The sequence below is a fragment of the Nylanderia fulva genome, unplaced genomic scaffold (genome assembly GCF_048542155.1).
Source record: "Nylanderia fulva isolate GAGA-0341 unplaced genomic scaffold, ASM4854215v1 Scaffold23, whole genome shotgun sequence".
NCBI classification, from domain to species: Eukaryota; Metazoa; Arthropoda; class Insecta; order Hymenoptera; family Formicidae; genus Nylanderia; species Nylanderia fulva.
Genome location: NW_028190293.1, coordinates 1,030,765 through 1,053,779, shown reverse-complemented (window position 1 = coordinate 1,053,779; position 23,015 = coordinate 1,030,765). Strand labels below are relative to the sequence as shown.

The following is a 23,015-nucleotide window of genomic DNA, read 5'->3' as shown; positions in this document are numbered from 1 at the left end:
GACGCGGTTTAATAATTTTGCAGAATTAAATTAAGTCTAACAATCGGAGTGATACCTTAATTATTATTTCATTACGGTTTCTATAATCCAAGCTCGTAGAAGAGAAATCTAAAACATTATTTTTTTATAGGTTCTCTTTAAAAAGACCTCCGTTCAGTCGCTTAGGGAAGATGTCAATTTTTTTATTTTAATCAATTTAGTCAATATTTTAGTCAATTTTCTTGGCTAGTTTGGGTCGAATTAAATATATCGTTCCTATTTTAAATAAGTATTCAATTTGATTTTTTATTTTATTTTTTCTTTTTTACATTTAATGTTAATATACGACAAACTCTCTCGCCTTTGTAATGATTAGTAATTAAGATTTTGTACTAAAAAAAGACTGTCGTATTTTATTTTAATTTGTTTGCGATTGATAAAAAATGAATTGAATTGCGTTATTTTGTAGACGAACGTTAGTCATTCCTAAAAAATTATTCTTCCAAATCGGTTCAATAATTTCTGACCAAAAAACTACATCAAACTCGATCTTTCCACGTTTATCGGAATAAAAGTATAAATTTAATAAAGGCACGCGTCGATGACGAAGGAATGCGAAGTTGCAGAGCGAAATCGTTAGTCCGCCATGAATCAGGGGTTGAACGGTTGCTACGCGCGCGTTTCTTTTTATATATATATATATATAAAATTTCCATAAAAGCGAGGGGGTGGCTCTCGGCGACGCAGGACTCCCCCACCATCCTGACTGCTGTCGCCACCATACTCGCCCATGGGGTTTGCGCGTTGATATCGCAATAGAAGCTCTATCGATCCCGTCGCCGACAGAGCCAGACTGGCTGTTGTCAGGGGGAGAGAAGGGGTTGATAGCGATATGCAAGCTCTGCAAGCACTATATATATATATATATATATTGGAATATATATATATATATATACTACGCGGTTCTCTGTATTAAAAGCTTCGAGCGATTTGAAGCTCGCCGGGCCGAAAACTGAAAACGGACGCGAGATCGAACGAGTCTCTCGCCGGCGTTCGTCCGAATGAATTTTCGCACGCACGATTTCCCGAAAAATTATAGGAAAGTACCTTTTGGATTAAACGGGATAATGAAAAAAATGTAATGGATATTTCGCGTTATACTACTTGTAGGTAGGTACCGAAGAACGGCTCGATGGGAACCGAGCTCTTTAATCGCGTAATGCTCTTACGACGATAAGTTTCACGGTCCATCTGCTCCCGAAGGGAAGCCACCGGTTGCACCATCATCGGCTTCCCCTCGTTTCACCTTCCTTCCTGTTTCCTTCCTGGGGAGAGATTCGATCCTCCCCTTCGATAGAAAAAAAATATCCTTGCGAGACTCGGCCGAAGTAAGTTTATGGGAATTCACATGCAAATTCCCACGCTATGAAAGAGCAATAATTAAATATACGCGTATATATCCTGAGATCTGTATCTTGCTTTCTTCCTCCAAGTTGTCGATTTACATTGAATTGTGCAGAAAAATATGTAATTGAAAAAAAGGATTAAAGGCATTGACCCGAGTATTTAACTCCTCTGCTCTCGTTGACACGTCCTTCGCCGTCGTCGTCCCGGTGCTTTCTGAGTTTACATCGGAGGTCGACGTGGCTCCCAACTGTGACAGATGAAGCGGAAAACCCCACCCGTTCTGCCATTCTCCTTCCAACGGAACGCGATTTCTTCCTTTTGTGCGCCGCGAGATATACGGTGACTGAATTCGATTAGAACGCGAGAAGGATACCTGCTTCGAGACTTGATTCGAATATTACCAGTTCAATTTTACATGCTGCTTGTTACGGTGAAATTACGAAACCATAAATTTCGTACACGCGTGGAATTGAGACAATGTCTGGAAGGCAGGAATGTCGCGTGGGAGAAGCTCGTTAAAGCGCGATCATCGGTATCGCCTCGGGATGCCGTCGATGTTAAATTAGACGCAAATTAACAACCGAGAGAGAAGCTCCGATAAGGAAACGCTACTCCGTTTCCTCGCGATAATTGCCGCTTCAGAATCCTGATTGTTTTCGCAAACTCGCACGCGTTTTAAGCAGGGTAATAATTAGTTAAAAGTTAAAAAAAAAAGTTCAAAAGTTCTCAGAACTTTTAACTTAGCTTAGTTAATTTCAAGTGTATTAATTTTTAACTTTAACTAGTTATTTTTGAACTTAAACTTATTAACTTTTTTCCCAAGTTAAATTTTTTATCTCTGAATACCGTTATTGGTTTTTTATAAATTATAAACGTATTATTTTTAAATTAAAGTATTATTAATTTTTATGTTCATTTGTCATCAATTGTAATTACCAAAAAATAGATTTCTATACAAAAATCAAAATTTCTTTGTTATTCGTTATTATATATTTCAAAAGAATTAACAAACAAAAGTCTAATTTAATATAAATAATATTTGTAAAAATTAACTTTTGATTTAACTTTAGTTAATTTAATCTTAACTTTAACTGAGTTAATTCTTTGTTCATTAAACTTTTAATTTAACTAAATCAATTTTATAAGCAAATAACTTTAACTGAACGTAGTTTAAAAAAAATCATCAACTTACCCAATCCTGGTTTTAAGTATTATTTCGAGAATTTTTTTATTCCATCTATTTTTTTTTTTTTTTTTTTTTTCAATTCAACACAAATATTTTGTCATGCAGTAAAATATAACTAAAAATAATCTCTATTCTCCTCTCTCTTCCCTATCATATTATTCAAGTACTATGTAAAGTTGCGAGGTAAATGGGGTTCATTAGTTATCGCGATCGAATAAACGCCTTTGGATGAAAGGCATTCGATGCGGATTTAACGCGATGATTTCGCATCGTCGAGTTTATCGCGGGTGTACTGCGAAATTTTGGACGGCGCGGCGGTGAAAATTTAACTCGGCGGATCGTAAATCACCGGGTGCCGGGAAACGCGAGCTAAAAGTCGCGGAGAGTTTACGCCACGTGCCGATATAAACGACGCCGATCGTTTGCAACGCGTCGCGGTTTACAAACGCCCGACGCGGCGGTTTGGTTTATCCGCTTTTAAAACTCGGTACTTTCGCGCCATGTGGGTGGGTTTCCATGGAAGAAGTTGCCGATCGCAGACGGATGATGAATCAATCCTCGTTGCCAGCCAGCGATTATACCGATTTCACAAAACGATCTTGCATTTTCAGCGCGCGGCCATCAATTATCTCTCGCGAATTATATACCTCGCATTAATCCGATTATAATTGTAGAATTATATCCCGATTTACCGGCTTGTTTGCATATTCCGTGAGATCGTGTCGTAATATAACATCCTTAGGAACGATCGATTAAATGCGAGAAATTCTCGCGAACGCGTCGCTCTTTCTCTTAATTGAATTTAATCGCGGTGGTCAGCTGCGAACTTCCTGTGATTAGGGGGCGTGGGTGGACGAGAGACCGATCGGAACACCGACGACAATCGACGACAATCGACGACGTCGACGAGAGACGAACTCTGACACTCGGCCAATTAAATCATCTCCTCGTTCATTCAGTCGTTGACTCGCGCTCCTTATTGTGGCGCCAAGCCGCGCGAATTGCGCGTGGGTCGCTCGCGTTGGATTCTTCTTCGCTATGAGGCCATTCCTTCTTCCTTTTTCTTTTTTTTTCTCTTTTCTTAATTGTTATACGACCACTAGTGGGCGTTAAGGTTGCCTCTATCGCAATCAGCGAGGAATTGCGAGGATCAACCGACTTCCGGCGATTAAAGCCGAGGGCAAGTGCACTCGAAAAGTCATTAATGACAAGCGACGGACGCTTTGTTATGCGCATTCCAGAAAATTAATTCCTGGCGAAATCGTGCGATTTTGTTCGGTTATGATATGTACATTGAAAAAAAAGACATGTACTTTTGTATGGAAATTATATACTTGTTCGAAACTGGGAAAAAGGTAAAATTATTTTTCAATGCAAAAATCGCGTGTGATTTTTAATTTAGTATTTTTACTTTATTAGAATTTTATTTTATAAGCATTTATTTATTTTATTTATAATTAAAATTATTTTTCACAATGCAAAAATCGCGTATAATTTTTAATTTAGTATTTTTACTTTATTAGAATTTTATTTTGTAAGCATTTATCTATTTTATTTATAATATTATTTTATATAGCATTTCCTATATGTATAATTCCATGTTCAATTCCAATATTTTTAATCTTGAAAAAATATATAAAAATAAATTTCACATGAAAGTACACATAATCTGTAATCTTCCATACGAGTAACAATATTGCACGATTATGCTGGATCAAAAGAAACCCAACATAATCACGTAATTTCACACAAATATTTTTTTTCAGTGTATTTTGAGAACAAATCTCTATATATATATACTTTCGAGAATTCATCGTGACTAAAAGAATTCTCTTTCAAGGAACTAAGATATTTGAATGATCAATCGTATCTACTTTTCTTCGAGAGAATGGTCGGAGTTGAAAGATTCGATCGCGAAAAACACTCGACAGTTTCTTGCGAAACCGTCATCGCCGAAGTTGCAACTGTGATTGAAGTCCTCGGAATAGATCGAGAAGGGTGTGGTTTCGCAACATTTGTTCCATTAAAGTCTAGAGGCGGCTCTCGACTCCCAGGAGTAATATGTGTACTGCAAGTGAAGGGCTCTAGGGGCTCCTTCTCTCTCTCCCTCACTCTCTTATGCCAGGAAAAAGTCAGTCTCGGACCGGAGGGCCGAGAGAGTCATGGACGGATGATGTATGTAACTAACAGTCCACAATTTTAATCGGAAAAATGAATCATCGCGCAGTATTCCGATCGACGCACGTAGCAGATAAAGAAGATAAAGAAAGATAGGGGACGGGAAAGTAAAATAAATAGGTACGTGTAAACGGACCTCTCGGAGTTTTCCGAAAATAGTTGATTTCTTTCTTCTTCATTTATGCGGCCTTTTGTCCTTATTTTACAAAGAGTTCCTCCCAGCTCCGGATTTTAGTTCCAGTTTTCTACAGCAATTAACGAGTATCGAGTACGTGCCGAGAGCGAGGAAACGAGGGTTCGACAAGAGCTCTCTGAATAAGGAGCTACGCGAATCGGGGCGAGAAGACGAAGAAGAAGCCTCGGGAGCTGCCAGACAAACGTTCGCGAATTAAGAAAACGGCTTCGCGCCTCGACGGTGTCTCGTCGTTCGTCCCATTAAAAGCACGGCTAATGCACTTGGGTGCAGTAGAGCACATCCATGAAGAAAAGGGAAGCCTTAAAAAGGCACTCCCGATAAATCTCGACGGTCAGGAAAGGAAAAAGAAGTGGGAGCCCTCCGTAGCTCGTGGCTTATATTCAGGAACTCACGCGAAGGAAAACGCATCGTTAGAAAGTCTCGCTGCGTAGTTAGAAGATTTATGCATAGAATATATGCGTGAAGATCGTACTGACAACTCTTCTCTCCATACGCGTTTTCCCTTCTAGCGCGAGCAATTTATGCCGAATAAATCTCGAGCGTGCGATTTGAATAAAATGTTTAATCTCCCTCTGAATTATAGTTTCGTGGAGGGAAATATATTTTTCTTGCGCGAATTTAAAAATAAAAAAACATTGCTCGCGTGAATTATGGGTTCGACGATTAATTCGTGATTCAAATGGATTTAAATCGGTGCTCTCGCGTCTGCTTCTTAGAAGAAAAAAATTCCGAGGTATTTTCTAATCGATGGCAGTTTATAAAAGTCTCTCTCTTTCTCTCTCGCTCGTGCATTCATCATGTACGTATAGAAGCAGCGACGACGGCGGCGAATGTCTTAGTAAATGAACTCCTCGAAAACTCCTCTCGAATCCTGGCTCGCGTCTTCTTGAAACACTTGACTCGACGACAGATGTTCGGCAGTTACTCCGATATTTTTTTTCTTTCGACTCGACTGCGAAGAGATAAATCGGGCATAGGAGCTTGCAACGGAGAATGTCTATTCATAACCGCGAATGCCGGATCAAAGAAGCTCGTCCTGCGAGTTCTAGCCGAAAACAAGGAAAAAAATACACCTGGACCCTCTTCGTGATTAATTCGAGCGCAGAAGAACACGAGCTATATTTGTCGGAACCGCGCGTGCGAGATTGACATTTCTATTATTAAATTTAATAAAATTCTAGTTAATATATCATTTATAAAATAAATTAATAAAAATAAGGGTGTCTAGCGGTCACATTATATTCTACATTTGTCTCAATAAATTGAAATTTTTTATTAAGTAATTATAAACTTTTCCTTGACTCCCACACGGAAAAAAAATTATTTGATTTAACAAAATCTGCAGTCAAATACGTGCAAATAAATATCAATGTAATAAGAACTAATTGTTAAAAACAAAATATTTAATTCTTATTACACTGATATTTATTTGCATGTATTCGATCGCAGATTTTATTAAGTGCAAAATTTGATATGATATAAATAAAAAAAGTGATTATTTAAATAGTTCATAGTGACATGTTTTATCGTACATATAATGCAGATTGTATAATTGATTTAAATTTTTGTTTTTTTTTTAACTTCCGAACCTTTTCATTATTGACAAAAATATCTCAAGGATTTCATGAATTAACATTGAATTAATTTATAATATAGATATATGCAAATTCTATATTTGGAAAAATTAATACTAAAAAGTCAGGGAAAAAGTGAATTTCTGGTCTTGGAAAATCTGAAAAGGTTTTTCATCGAGTCTGCTAGACACCCTGAAAAATAGGATATGAAAATTGTGAACTTATGAAAGAAAAATTTGGAAAAAATTCTATATTCCGCTATATCTCCATCCTGAAGAGCACCTCGTCACGGCAGCCTGGGTTCAACGAATTTTCACGCAGTCGAGCACGTGGCGATGGACTTTGCTTACGAGGCCGTGCCATTAAGTCCACGTAGGTAGCTACTTCCGGTAGGTACGAACCTGGGTGCGCGTATACGGGGTGTTCACGCACCTTGCTTCCGTAAAGTTCCACTTTCGCGTCGGTGTATCGCGAGATATATATGATGATCCCTTCACGAACGCTCGAGGCCTCGCGCGGAAAATAGCGGATATCTCGTTCCGCTTAATGTATACGCGATTGTTGTCGAAGACAAGGACGAGACGTGGAGAATACAAATATAAACGATATGAAAGACGTATAGAATGTATATATATATATATATATGTACGATACGCAGAATACACGATTATATTTACCGTTATGCGATGTCATTGTTGTGGATAAGCTACAACAAGAAGGAAAACTCGAGCCAGGAAAGCAAAGCTCTCGAGTATTGTGTGTTGTCGGTCGAAGACTTCCGTTTCCGAATCCACACGTTTCCGTTCACAGTTTCCGCCAGACGGAAATTGCGGCCGACACCTCGCGGAATTCTTTCCGGAGAGTGTCACGAACCGGTCATCTAATTGCAAGAAAATTATCGAAGACCGGAATAAAACGACGATCGCTATATTCTTAGTTACAGAACGTCTACATAAACCAACAGTATTTTATCTAGTAGACTCTCGTCCGGCAAATAAACGATATTTAGAAAATCCACATCGGTTTCAATCGACTCGAGTGTAAAATGATTATTTAGTAAAATGATTATCGTCCTGCGCGGTATTTATATCTATATTTAAACGGAAATCCTGCCGAGATAAACGCGCGATAACTACACTAACGTAAGCACAAATTCCAACGCGCTTATCGCAAACACGAGCCGATAAATTCTTAATTTACTTATTCTCTGTTCCGTCATATATCAAAGTGAATGAACTCGTCTCGAAAATTTACGGACGTCATTCTCTGGCTGTCGCATTATAAGGATGAATGAACGCTCCTCGAAAAGGATGACTGTTTGGAGGAGGCACTGTCCTGGAGGATGGACGCCGAACCCTTAAAATAGGCGGAGAATTCCTTGATTAAACGGTCCGACCAGCTGACCGGGAATACTACGCGGAACCGCAAACCGGTTCGCGAAACGCTTGTGGGAACAAAGACGGGTTTCGTCTCCGCGGCTCTCTCTCTCTCTCTCTCTGACGTCACACGCGAAGCGGAAAGTGGGTGGATGGGTGTGCGAGATTGCCGAGTCAGTGAGGACGGTCAGTGATCGCCCTTCGGTAGGTTGAATCTTCCTTCAGAAGACGTGAACGACTCTTGCGAGGGAGACGTACGAAGACCGCAAGAAATTTCATTTCCAAGCGCATGATTAGCGAAATCCCAGAGAGGAGAGAGATACACCGTCGAGATTGAGAGTAATTGCTTTAATAAAATTTGCATCAGCTCTTTCTACAAATTTATTTCAATTTCAATTTGATTGTTTAAATTTAATCGGCAAATCACATTTCATTACAAGAAATTTAATTGTTGCATTTTGAAAGCGATGTATATTAAATTTCAATCAATATTCTCTTACTGAGCTTTAAATACAATATTAGGTCAATGAGAATTAATTTTAAAAAATTTATATACAAGTGATTTAATTGTTGCATTTTGAAAGCAATATATATTAAATTTCAATCAATATTCCCTTATCGAGCTTTAAATACAGTATTAGGTGGGAGAGAATTCATTTTTACAAATTTATATGTTTGTAGATTAAAAGATATATGAATAATTAAATTCGGAAGCTCGCATGGAGAGCGGCAAAGTGAAATTTACGAGACTGTTGACATTGAATCGCATTGATGCAGGTAGCGCATTGTTGCATCGACCGGACACAACATTATGCAACTTACATTGCAACCACGTTTCGTCACTGTTAGCTACTTAATGCGTCATCGATCGCTTTCGGTGACTCAGATCGCGCGAGAGGAAGAAAGAGATCGTTCCACAGACGAATAAATCAATTTTAACCCAGTCATAACATCTGTTGCTTTCCAAAATTATTCAGACGCTATTTTGGGAAATTAATCTTTTATCGTATTTTATCGACAGTCAAATAATGCAATATTCTGATTACGGATACAATAGAAAGATACGAAATGAAGTTGTAAAAAAAAAAACTGGTTACAAAAGATGTGCGGAGAGAGAAACAAGTGCAATAACGCGGCTGCGGCCGCAAAGAGAGGAAAAAAGAATCACAGAGATGAGGATGAGAAAGTAAAGAGGCTGAGAATCTCTGCAACCGAGAAGCGAATGATTCACCAAGCCGCAAAAAGATGGGAAAAAGAGGAGAAGCAAAGAGGAGTAAAGAGAGTGGTATTCCAGGAGCATCGCGACAAGTTATGTACTTTCTTCGTTTCGCTTATTCCGCGACGATAATCGCAGCAGGAAACATACAAAGTGCTCAAGTTTGTATATTGGGAATATTCCTTTTTTTCTTTTTGCTTCCTTTCAATGTGCCAGATTCTCGTATTCCGCGATGCAGAATACATATATACATGAAAAATGAAATACTTGGTATATTTTTAAATATTCCTATCAGCTGAACCGAGTTTTGCACGCAAAGGGAAACGAAGTAATTTCAAAAGACGGCAGCGTCAGCTGTTCGCTCCAGTTTGCTTCGCTCGTAAAAAAAGAAAAAAGAAAAAGAAGTAAAAGGTATTTTCTCGAATCCAGATGCGGTTGCAAAACATTGTAGCTTTACATTGTTTAATTAATATATTTACTTAATAATAAATATAATTAATATTATCACTGTATTATTTATTTCATTAATATTATTACTCGATAAAAAGTGGAACCGCAGTTGCAAATATTCTTCTTTTTAAAAAATGATTAAACATATATATCACGAAATAATTTGATATAAAATAGAACTTAATTAATTAGTTATCTCTAACATAAAAACAATGTATCTGTGCCCCCTTCACAAATCTTTAACGGTTCAAAGCCCTCCCACAAAGGGTTCGCTTAGCGTTGGTCTCTTGAAACCTCCCGGCAGAGAAAAATCATTAACGCGTAAAATTCATCGCGCAAGGAAAAGCCTAGCCTCGGTTTCAATCGGTAACAAGCGACGCTTTGTCTTCTAATAAAGAACTGAGTGCCACAAATCTTGTTTACATATGGCTATTTGCTATTGGGAAATAGTTTTTCAAGAACTGGGTCATCAGATTACAGCGGAATGTAAATCAATGAGAACATAAATTCAAACGAAAACCTTTTCGTGGAATCATATTGCGTAGAAAAGTATCACACGCAGTTTTTCCCAAATTATCATATATTATGTTATAAACATTAATATTAGACTGTACTATAATTATGTATCATTGTTAAGCGTATTGTTTCGCTTAGTGTTTTTAAATAGAATTCCAATTTTCCGCAATTTATTTAATTTTACATCTTATCTCACAATCAGTCATCATTGCACTCGAAATTCGCCGTGATAAGACGACGTGAGAGATGAAGATACACGATGCGATGGATATCGAGGACAAAAATCAGTTACTTTGCGAAAACATTGTGGTCGACAATGCTCGCGAAAGGGAGGATCAGGAAGGATATCTAATGAAAATGCCGCGAGGCAGAGGAGCAAGCCAATGAGAAACGATATCCACTTGTTTCCGACTCCCTCGCGAAATCCAACGGATCAACCATTGAAGGAAAAGTCGGTCAGCGGTATATAGACCAGGCTACAAAGCCTGGTTCCCCTCGAAATGAGCTTTTACCAAATGCCAATGGAAATGAGCGGGATAATACGACTCTGAAATCAGGACAACCGGGAGGAAATGGCGCCCTTTAAGGGCCAGTGCTTTTCAACCTATTTCTGTCTCGCAGCTTTAATCAACCGCAGATTATGGAATATCAATCATTATTTCAATTAGTTTATGCAGTTTTAATTTTAATTTGACCTCACATTAATAACAACAATTTTTGACAACTTGGTGGCATGGTTCTTTTTATTTTTTGGTAGAGTCGACATCTTTTCTACTTACAATGTCACTCGGTTTATTTTGGCGTTGGCTCCTAGCCCTTTATTTATCCTTTAGTATTTAGTTTATGCTTTTCTTTAAAAAATCGCAATGAGAGATTGTTATTTAATTATTTTTTTTATATAAGAATTTCATGGATACAATTTTAATTTAATTTGAATAAATATTGAAAAAAAGGGACGAAAAAATTCTATTAATAAAAGCTGCTCGCTGTGCACAAGTATCTTTTTAAATAATGCTAGAAAACTGATAGTTTGACTTTTTCTCGAAATATAGCGAAAAGTTAAGGATAGTAGATGCGTCGTCAACAATTATCGGCCTTGCGGCGTGCGATAAACCGCCGATGGACCGCAGGAAATAAAAGCCAAAATTGTTTCTCGCTCGTTGTATCGCCGTTCTAGAGTTTAGAGATTCGTTCCTCGACGATGAGAGCTCGTCGCTCCATTCTATTCGCAATATTCAGCGGAGCGATCGATGAATTCAATTTTACAACGTCGATTTGAATGCAGATCACTCTGGCAAGAATTTGCGCGATATACAGGGTGATCCATTATACTATAGTATATTAGCTAATATTTCACATTTAATGGATTCGGGGGAGTCGATATTTCCTCGATTCCATTCTAAAAATTAAAGTTCGCAGATGGACAAAAAAAAAATATATATGAGGTATACAAAAATCGAGAAATCGAAAATGAATATACAGGTCCGCGTGGAATCAGCTGACTATATTTTTCGTTCCCGAATGTCACTGACCAACAAAATCGGCCGACTCGTGGAACATCGTGATCGATCGATCGGTAATCGTATGGTCAACCGTGCGGTGACCGGAAAACGTCAGAGACAATAAGGGAGAGATGGAGGTGTGGCTCACCTAGACCCATCTTGCGCTTGAGCTTCTTGAGCACTTTCATCTTGCTGCGCAAAGGTGCGAGGATGTTATTGTCGCCGCTGTTGTTGTGCTGCGGCGACGCGCTCGTCGGTGCGTTCTTGCCGTGATGATGATGATGATGGTGATGATGATGGTGCTGATGATGGTGGTGATGATACGGCTCGCAGGATTGTTGTTGTTGCTGTTGTTGTTGTTGCTGCTGCTGTTGATTCTGCTGTTGCACGCTCGCGCCGGAACTGCCGACGTGGCTGCAGCAGTGACAAGGGAGGCTACTTTTGCTGCCCTTGACCACGCACTCTCCGGACACCCCCATAAATGTAGCCGTGCTGCTCCCGAGAGAGAGAGAGAGAGACACAGAGAGAGAAAGAGACGGATGCGAAAATCCGCGGCGAGGTGTACGGAGACGTGGAAAAAAAAGAGAAAAATAGAAGGACAAATCACGGACGTTAACTCACTGATCGCACTTTCGGATCACTGATCGTGAAGACAAAGTTAATTCCTTCACACCACACTGTGCTCTCGAACGATCGTGAAAAAAAGCTTACGTGAGGTTTCTCGGAAAATGAAAAAAATCGACTTATAATATTCGACGAGAATAACTGACCGGTTGGATCACTTTAATCCGAGAAACGGAGAGAGGAGAGACTTCATAGAGGTCCGCGTGTTACGGGGACGAGTGAGCGCGTGAATGGCGAATCGCCTGCGTCTCCCGTCGAGCGCCCTGGGACGACTGACTGTTTTCTGTCGCGGAGCGCGAGAGTATTGCCGCAACGCGCGCGAGCCGCCGTCCAATGATACCGCGCTGATCCCCACCGGCTTCAAGGTGGTGGTAACACATGGAGGGGTGACTGGCACCTGGTGGACAGCTGCCCCTTACCTGGCCGCCGCGATGCACCCGGCCACCCCGACGAGACCGGCCGCACATCGCCGCCTGGGGTTAGATATATACGAAGTGATCGTCGATTGGACGAGAGAGACTTCGACTTCGTTTTCTCTCTCCGTTCGTTTCTCGACCTTCAGACAGAGGATTGTCAACATCGATATATATTTTCAATTATCATCCTTCGCCGAAAGAATCCCATTTCATTAATTCAACGTGGCAATTTCATTGAAAATCTATTTCAGGAGCGTGTCTAATCGGATGTCGTATTTTAACTTTATTACGATTTGATACTTTAGCTTGGTATATTTTTCAATATTTAGTTTTCAAATTATTTTGATATATAAATGAGTAGTAAATAATAGTAGTCGATTCGTGAGAGTTCGCAGTGATAATCACGGTTGCTTTTGGTCTCGCGACTCGGAGCATATCCAAAGAAAGATCGTATTTCCATGAGACTCGAGATGCATCTCTCATCCCATGACGATGCAGACCGAGATCGACGCGAGAGCTACAAATTATATAATGACAATAAAAGTGATATTCGTGGCAAAAGAATTTTACATACAGGTACCCATATAATATACCTTCAATCGGTCCAATTTTTAATTCGTTCAAAATTGTGTGCCCAACACGTCTCGTTCAATTTGGCCATGCGGGCTCTTTCAGGAATGATATAGCAATGATTTATATTAATGTAGTCCCGAAAAAAAAAATTTTTTTCAACAACGATCAAATTAACGATTTTATAGGAGAGAGCATATAAAAAAAGAAGGACAATCCTTAGAGAGCTTCACTGCTAATACTTTTCTTCTGGGACGAAATTTAATTCGCGCGAAGGAGAGACCCCGAATCGACTTACGCGAAAAGAAACGTCGTTATAGCCAGAGGGAATTGGATCTGTATCGAGTTGACGAGGTGAAATCGAAGTCTCCGATCGATACAAGAACGGATACTCGCGAGAATTCCGACAGTTTTTATTTCCTCTGATAAATGGCGTAAAAATTAATGGCGTATAGAGTTGCGAAAAAAAAAATAATTTATTGTATAATGCCGCTAGATAATATATATACATGTCCGATCATATCGACGACCTCCTCGTCCATATTATTTCTCACCCCATTTCGCTTTGTGCCGCTATAAATGACTCGTATTCTGCGCGACCCCATCATCGACAACTCGAATTTCGCGTGGAAGAACCAACAGGTTGCGGTATATCAGCGCAAGGTGCGCTCGATATATTATGCACCCTTGCAAAGTACGAGCGCAGTGCCCGTTATAACAGACCGGATAAGAACTACTGCCACTTTGTTTCTTTACGTCGTTACTTACCGGGAAAAAAAATATACGCAACAGAGATAATTCGCGATCGATATTTTACGCTCGCAAAAATATTATTAAGCGAGAGTCGCGCGCGAAGGAAAAGAAAAATATGTATAATAAAGTCTCTTCAATCATGGGTGTCCGCAGGATTTTTTCCAGAAGGAGGCATAATTAATCTTTTTGTTTCTTGAAAAATTGTATTTTATTTTTTTTAATATTTTTTTATATTAAATAAATTAAATAATATAATAAATAAATAAAACAGATAAAAATAAAGGAGAGCATATGTTGAATTTTTTCCTGATTCCAAGGGGAGCAAATGGTCTCAACCTTCTGGATTTTTTCCAGAAGGAGGCACAATTAATCTTTTTGTTTCTTGAAAAATTGTATTTTATTTTTTTTTATTTTTTTATATTAAATAAATTAAATAATATAATAAATAAATAAAACAGATAAAAATAAAGGAGAGCATATGTTGAATTTGTTCCTGATTCCAAGGGGAGCAAATGGTCTCAACCTTCTGGATTTTTTCCAGAAGGAGGCACAATTAATCTTTTTGTTTCTTGAAAAATTGTATTTTATTTTTTTATATTAAATAAATTAAATAATATAATAAATAAATAAAACAGATAAAAATAATGGAGAGCATATGTTGAATTTTTTCCTGATTCCAAGGGGAGCAAATGGTCTCGACGTAATAAAATAATGTCGCTTTATCGACATCATTCATTGTTCCCGCGGTTAAGCGAGAATAAAAATAAGAAACGTCAAACGCCTGGGACGTAAAGTGCAAATCATTGGGATCCTCCTCGCGGTCTCGAGGTACTTTTCGCGGGGCGTAAAATAGCTAGGTGCTTACGTCTAGCTATCTAAGTAACGTCGAGAGTAAATACGCGGTCGCGTGAGAGTCAAATCAAACAGACGCGGCACCTAAGTGCGATTACCTCGACGAAAAGAGGTTTTGTCACGCCGCCGCGGTTTCCACGCAGCGTTCCTTCGTTGCGCGTGTGCGTATCACGCAGACATTTTATTCATTCGTGCATTCGTATAGTATTATATTCGTGCGGGAATAAGAGAGAGATTCGCATTCTCTCTCATTCTTTCGTAAGATGGGAAATATGCCCACGGCACCGTGGCTGCGGCTTCCTTTCGCACATCCTCTTCGTCGACACTCTTCGTATCTATTGCGATTATACGCGTAGTAACGGATTGTTTGCTCCTCTCGGATTCATTCATCCAACGATCAATAAGAATCTCGAATCATCAGTAAGCAGGGTTAGGTAATAACTAGTTAATTAGTTAAAAGTTTTAAGTAAAATTGTTTTTCACCTTAAACTTATTTTTCAGTTTATTTGTCATTGTATCATCAATTGTAATTACCAAAAAATATATTTCTATATAAAAATCAAAATTTCTTTGTTATATATTTAATATTATATATTTAATTTATAAAATATATTAATAATATATATTTAATTTATAAAAGAATTAACAAACAAAATTCGAATTTAATATAAGTAATACTTATAAAAATAAACTTTTGATTTAATTTTAGTTAATTTAATTTTTTGTTCATGAAACTTTTAACTTAACTAAATTATAATTTTATAAACAACTAACTTTAACTTAACTTAGTTTTAAAAAATCATTAACTTACCCAACCCTGTCAATAAGACACTTCATTTAAATGCCAAGAGAATGGAGTATCTCGAAAACTTATTAAAAAGAGGGAAAATAAAATAATAAAATAATAATAAAAATATTCGTTTCGTTAATATAATATGCGATAATTAAAGAAAATTCTTTATATTTGAAGCTTATATATTCGGGTAAGTGACGAACGATTTAACCGTCTAATTACGACGCAGGAGAAGAAAAAAAATAACGAGAGACCCCGAAAAGATTTCTTACAGTGCTCCTTCGATTAATTACCCGCTCGTATCTCATTATATATCCCCGCTATACATATACGTGGGCACGCACATGTGAAAACCACGCACATTGTTCCCCGCACGTGAACGACCACCAGTACACGTGCACGCACTCGCGGCCCGTATGCGGTTATTTATATGCACGCGTGCGCGCGCGTCCCTGTACGATGATGATAATGCACCTCGTTGACCGCGCACGCATAGACGCGTGAATTTCAGGACGCGAGTGCGAAAAGCAGTTTCGCTGAGAGCAACATTTTCAGACAAAAAATCAAGAGACACCTTTCAAGAGATAAATCTCGGTATTATAAAGTTAAATAATGAGACAGGAACGCAATTTCGCATATTTGTACTTTTGATTGAACGTCTGCTCGTAAAGAGGAAATATAATGAAAGTATTTTTTTTTTTTTTTTTCGATGTCGACAAGTGCGTATTGTTGGTGCAACTCGCGTTTACCCTCTACGATTTCGCGGGTAAATGCAAAACCTCGCAAATCCGGCCACAACCTCGAGGAAACGGAGACACGCCTCGGTAGCTCACTCGCCACGTTCACGGAAACTTAAAATCCGACCCGGCGATACGTTTTGGAGAGAGACGCTCCAAGAAATACGTAACATATAATTAACTCTACGTTCCCGCGAAAGTGCTTGAATTTTAGCATAAAACTTGGAGATTCTTCCTCGGAAGATCTGCGAGAAAAATCCGTTTCTCATTTTACACGCGATATAAAAAAAATTTATCTTTTCGTCACGATATTCTTCTAGTAAAGAAAAAACAGATTTCATTTTCGCCTATCTTATACAATACATATTTAATTTTCCGATTAAATGCAAGAGAGGAACCGAGTGAATATCGAGGAATAAGAGGTTGCTCGGTCCAGCATCTGTCTGCCACGTCTCGACATTCGCGCAAATGCTTGAATTTTAGCATAGAACTTTGAGATTCTTCTTCGTAATATAAAAATGTTCTCCTCTCGATATTCTTCTTCTAAAGAAAATAAAAAAGGGGATTAATTTTCACATCTTTTTTCTCTCTTAATCGTATACGTAATAATTAAATTTTCCGATTTTTCGCGTACGATCGATTGATAAAAGTCATCGTACAAGAGAATAAGGGGTTGCTCGAATTTTAGCATAGAACTTTGAGATTCTTCTTCGTAATATAAAAATGTTCTCCTCTCGATATTCTTCTTCTAAAGAAGATAAAAAAGAGGATTAATTTTCACATCTTTTTTCTCTCTTAATCGTATACGTAATAATTAAATTTTCCGATTTTTCGCGTACGATCGATTGATAAAAGTCATTGTACAAGAGAATAAGGGGTTGCTCGAATTTTAGCATAGAACTTTGAGATTCTTCTTCGTAATATAAAAATGTTCTCCTCTCGATATTCTTCTTCTAAAGAAGATAAAAAAGAGGATTAATTTTCACATCTTTTTTCTCTCTTAATCGTATACGTAATAATTAAATTTTCCGATTTTTCGCGTACGATCGATTGATAAAAGTCATCGTACAAGAGAATAAGGGGTTGCTCGAATTTTAGCATAGAACTTTGAGATTCTTCTTCGTAATATAAAAATGTTCTCCTCTCGATATTCTTCTTCTAAAGAAGATAAAAAAGAGGATTAATTTTCACATCTTTTTTCTCTCTTAATCGTATACGTAATAATTAAATTTTCCGATTTTTCGCGTACGATCGATTGATAAAAGTCATCGTACAAGAGAATAAGGGGTTGCTCGGTCCAGCATCTGTCGGCCACGTCGTCTCAACATTCGCGCGACACTCGTTGCCCCTCGCAAGCAACGTCGGCGAATAAATCGGTCGGATCGCGGGCGCAGATGCGTTTCCTTATAGGGATTCCCAGCGGCGACCCGTATGTATGTATATAGCATAATGTGAAGTAGCGGAAGCAAGGCGGATGGCAGGAAGTCGGAGAGACTGGCGCGTGCGCGCCGTTCTCTCCCTCGTGGAAATATATAGAAGACGAGGGAAGGCCGGATTTTTAGAAGTGTATTGTCGGCTCGGATTACTATATATATATACGCGGCACCCCCGAGGAAGAGGGACGACGGATCCTCCAACGGTTGCTAACCTCCCCCAGGACTCTCTCGATTCTCTCCTGCGACGCAGCTGATCGCGATATTTCGATCGACCGAGCTCGAATTTCCGACGCGAATGTATCTCTCGCGACTTCGTCCCCTCAATGTTGCGGGAAAAATTCGTCTCATTATTTCCAAGACGTAATCAAAGTTTAGTGATGGACGACAAGACAAAAATTTGAAAATTTTGGTCTTGTCTTGATTTTTCAAAACGAGACCATACATTTTTTTGTACTTAATAAAATCGAGACGAGACAAGATTTATACTTAAAAATCTACAATTATATATGTAATTGTAATTTTATATATATTATTTTTTTCTTTCGATTTTTCAAAAATAAAATAATTTTCAAAAATAATAAAATCGAGATGTTCTAAATAAATATTTATAAATATTATAAAACTATCAAGAATCAAGACAAATTGATTGTCGAGATCAAGAGAGAATTCTTGATTATAAAAAATTTCGACAAGACAGTATGTCTGATTCTTGTCTTGTCTTGAATCCATGAATCCACTAAATGAAGGGAAGGCAAAATTATGGGAGCCATCGAATAGATGTACAGAAGTGAGTTTGACGTAAGGAGATTCTTTCAGCTAGCTCATCGGTGCGAGCGTAGTGTCAAATAATGAAATACAACGAGGAGATCGGCGGAGACTGTCTTTAGTCAATTTTTCTGGCAAACATATTTTTTCGATTTTTCAAAAATAAAATAATTTTCAAAAATAATAAAATCAAGATGTTCTAAATAAATATTCATAAATATTATAAAACTATCAAGAATCTTGTAAGAATCAAGACAAATTGATTGTCGAGGTCAAGAGATAATTCTTGATTATAAAAAATTTCGACAAGACAGTGTGTCTGATTCTTGTCTTGTCTTGAATCCACTAAATGAAGGGAAGGCAAAATTATGGGAGCCATCGAATAGATGTACAGAAGTGAGTTTGACGTAAGGAGATTCTTTCATCTAGCTCATCGGTGCGAGCGTAGTGTCAAATAATGAAATACAACGAGCGACGAGGAGGTCGGCGGAGACTCCGTTGTTTGAGCAAGGAAGCGGAGATACGCTTGGCAACTCTTAGGCGGAATTGACTCTCGCGTCGAACCCCGGCGATGCGTCTCCGAAAGGCAGTCACCGTTCGAGTACGATAAATTTGGGATATTACGCGTAATCTCGTGAAAAAAAGAAGTAACGCGTACAACGCTTTTCCTCGACCGTTTCACACAATTCCCATATATTCACAACAATCCGCGTGTCTCAACGTTCGAAAGTAACATCCGTTTCCGGACGAGAGCCGACTCTCATTCAAGGTTTAAAATAATAGAACGCAATGAGACACAGACGCATACATTTTCATTTGCATTTTATCGCGTTAATTTTACAGAAACGAGACGAGTATTAATTATGCACGATGTTGAAATTGAATATACGTGGAGAAGTGTGTGCGTTTAATATTTTACACGGACATTTTGCAGCAATGTTCTTTTTTTCTCTCTTCGTTCTTATTAACGCGCACACATGCGACAATATCACAGATATTAAAGCACAATATGCTTTGACACGCTGTGCGCTTTTAGAGGCACGGCACTGAAGACACGGGTCTCTGGACCAAGTTGACCCCATTGTGCCACAATCATCCTATTATCACTCAATTTGTCGGCAGTGCACGTGTACGTGATGTTATGAAGAAAGTACGTTGCTTAATATCATTGAGAACGTTGTTGGAAAAGTGAAAATAATTGCCTTATATAAGAGTAGTAGCTTGTATCTTATTTACATCATTCATTCCTTCGACTTATTATTTAAAGGTTACCACGCTGAAAAAATTAAATTAATCAATATTTGATTCAATACTGCCTAACAAATCATTTATTTCAAACAAATCAATATTTTTTACACATCGAATCAATATTATTAGTTTTAAATAAATTATTTATCAGGCAGTATTGAAAGAAATATTTATTATTCGAGTTCAATAATTTTTTTACAGTGTACTAATATTCGATTTAATTAATACTAATAAAAAATAATTATTTTTTCAAAGTCAATTTACGTCGATTTAATTTAATACCAAATCAAATACCTTCAAGCAAAATGATATCGATATTAATCGCCTCGAGTATTATAGGCTTCGCGATTTAGCGTCGATTTTTTTCAGAACACACGTAGGATATATATCTCTGCGAAATGCGGCGAACTCTGGCGTTTTATTTTATTCTCGGTACAATTAAACATATAACGTGCCCGGCAGCTGCATACGGGCATTATCCTCGGTGTCGCGTAATGATCCTTCAGCTGTCACCATATCATTCGAGACGACGAAATGCCCAGTCTCTCGTTGCCGCGGACAATACCTAAGTGCACCTGTCCAGTGCGAGGAAGTGCCCGATACTAGCTAAGTAAAATATTAGCGTCGATATATGTATAAGGAAAGAGACCCTTTTCTCCTTCATGCGGGTCGTAGAGTTTTATTCGCACCAAATCTGCGAATTTAAACGCGAAACGAGGACGATTACTCGAGACTGATAAGGGGCGGCATGATCTCGAGGCTTCGAAAACACATATATAGCGCATTATAAATTATGCTAAATAAATAAACGCGAAGATAGAGCGGCGACGTAAGAAGTGATATGTACGAAAAGTGTATAAAGTCGGTTTGTCGAGGGAGTTTAAAAGGCGTTTGCAAATGGGAGTAAGTACGAGCCGCGAGAAAAGCGCGCGAGAGAGATATATGGATGACTGTTAAGGGACAATCATGGCGTAATCGGCTTTTTGGTAGCGACAAAGGAGACCATTATCTCGTTGCTCAAATAGACCGCTTATCGCCGCCCGCTATGCAGACTGAAGGATAGGCTGTGCCAAAAGTAATCTGCAGAATGTACATGTGTATGTGAAATCATTTTCCATCATCTGCCTCGTCACCTACTTATCGATATTATTCTATTACTCTCTTTCTCTGATTTTCATTTAAGGGAATGCTGACCATGTCTGTTTTACCGACTTTGAATTCAAGGGCTTTTCTTTTTATTGGCTACATAGATTGAAAAATCCTTCTCCACAATTAAAGTATACTGATAATAATGAACGGAGAGCGTTGTAATTCCGTATAAAAAAACAAAAGTTTAAAAATTACAGTTTTTTTTATTGGCTTGCATCAGCTCATAACAATACTTATTTAATACAAAAGTTCTGCAGTTTATTTGTGCACAAAATATGGCGCTCTCAATAGAGATGACATGAAAGAATAACACATATTATCAGTACTTTCATTGTGGAGGATTTTTCAATCTGTATATCCAATAAAAATGAACCTAACCTAATTTAAAATCGATAAAACAGAACTATGGCAGCATCCTCTTAACGGGCATGAATTTTTTTCGGATTATCTATAAACTTTAAATCGAAGAGAAATACTTTTTTTCAAAATGTTATACTTATTATCATGCATTATAAATATTTTGCTAGTTTGAAGTCAAAGAGTTATAGGAAAAATATACTGCTTATTTCACAAAGTTGATACATCTTTTGTGTAGAATTATAATAATATAATTCTTCATAAAAAATGTAAATTTTCTTAATATCGTTAGAGCTTCGCAAAAATTTTACACCGCACACTGAAAAAAAATGATTAAATTAATAAATATTTTTCACCTCAAATCAATATTATTAGTTTGAAACAAACGATTTATTAGGCAGTATAAATAAATATTTATTCGAATTCAATAAATTGTTTTGTTCAGTGCGCAGGCATCACGATACTCGAAGGAAACGGATATAATAAACATTTTTGAAACTTGAGCTTTTTGTCTGGCGAATTATTCAGATGACGATACTCGAAAAGCAATTCATTCAGCAGGTCGCACACGGCATCCAGGAAACGCCGACGAAAAGAGAAACATTGTGATGCTTGCGTCCGCTTTGTGCCAGGAAGTCCGAGCGCGGTTCGCGTGAGCATCGGTGCAACGTCTGCTAACAACAAAAAACGCAACATTCCAATAACCGCATGGAAAAGCGAGCACGTGCGTGCCTCGCAATAGTTACGCCACAAGTGAACGGCATATGTAGCGTTCGTTGTTGAGCGACTGATCCGATGCACCTGGCTCGCGCGCGCCGCGAATAACGAAGAAAGTTTAACTGTTTCCCGAATGTCAAATTTATCGATTAAGTCACGAGACGGCACCTTTTTCTTTCTTCAACATCATCAAAAAATTGAAGACGAATCTCCCTCTCGTTTTTTTTTTTTTTTTTTTTTTTCATTCAATATTGCTGAGTGAACCCTCCTTTTTAGGAGGATATTTAAATGCAGGAAATCGACGAATTAGAATTCCGAATTCTTTTTCGGAAATAATTTTTTTGTACGATCCCAGAAGGTAGTTCATTCACTACACGCGTTCTGGCGCAGTTACGCAAAGCAGATGTTCGAGATCTTAAAAGATGAAGACGGACTTCCCACCTTGAAAAAATACCGGGACGAAGAACAGGTGCTTGTAAAAAATCTCCTCTCGAAGCTCACAGAATCGATCTTTGTGCGAGAAAGCCTGATTTTACTTTGCTCAGTTCTATAATTTGTAATTCTAATCAGTGATTATTTTCAATTTATAAGAAAGCAGTTCTCTAATTAAAAGTAGAAGAAAATTATACAACTTTCGTCGGATGCGCTTCTTTCGACGCTACGTTGCGTCGATTTCCTTTTTTCGCAGCTGGTCGGCTTTCAGCTTTTGTCAGAATTCTATATAGAATGACAAAATTCGGTGGTCGCTGGTGGACCATGCCCGATAATAGCTTCCTAAATCGCTTCGTATAGTCGAAAAAAATCTTTCGTACGAACTTCACATCCACCGAAAATCACAGGGCGTGATACGAAAGGACAAGATCGACGTCTTTGCTGGAAACGCAAGAATGGGGATGCAGGTAGTTGCATTCATCGAGACTGCTATTCAAAAATCATTTTCGGAAACCTCGGCACGTGCGTGAAAAATTACTTCGCTGCGCGAAACAATTTGGAGACAAAGCTCAAAAATTTCTTTTAT

General features: G+C 38.1%; 1 protein-coding gene across 1 annotated transcript in view; it reads right to left on the bottom strand.

Annotated features, from left to right (window-relative positions):
- Positions 1-12,693, bottom strand: part of neur (E3 ubiquitin-protein ligase neur) — a 29,741-nt gene extending 17,048 nt beyond the window's left edge. The window contains 1 exon segment of the mRNA XM_029305157.2: positions 11,729-12,693. Within this exon segment, the coding sequence (XP_029160990.1) occupies positions 11,729-12,059 (331 nt within the window). The 5' untranslated portion in view covers positions 12,060-12,693.
- Between the last annotated feature and the right edge of the window lie 10,322 nt (positions 12,694-23,015).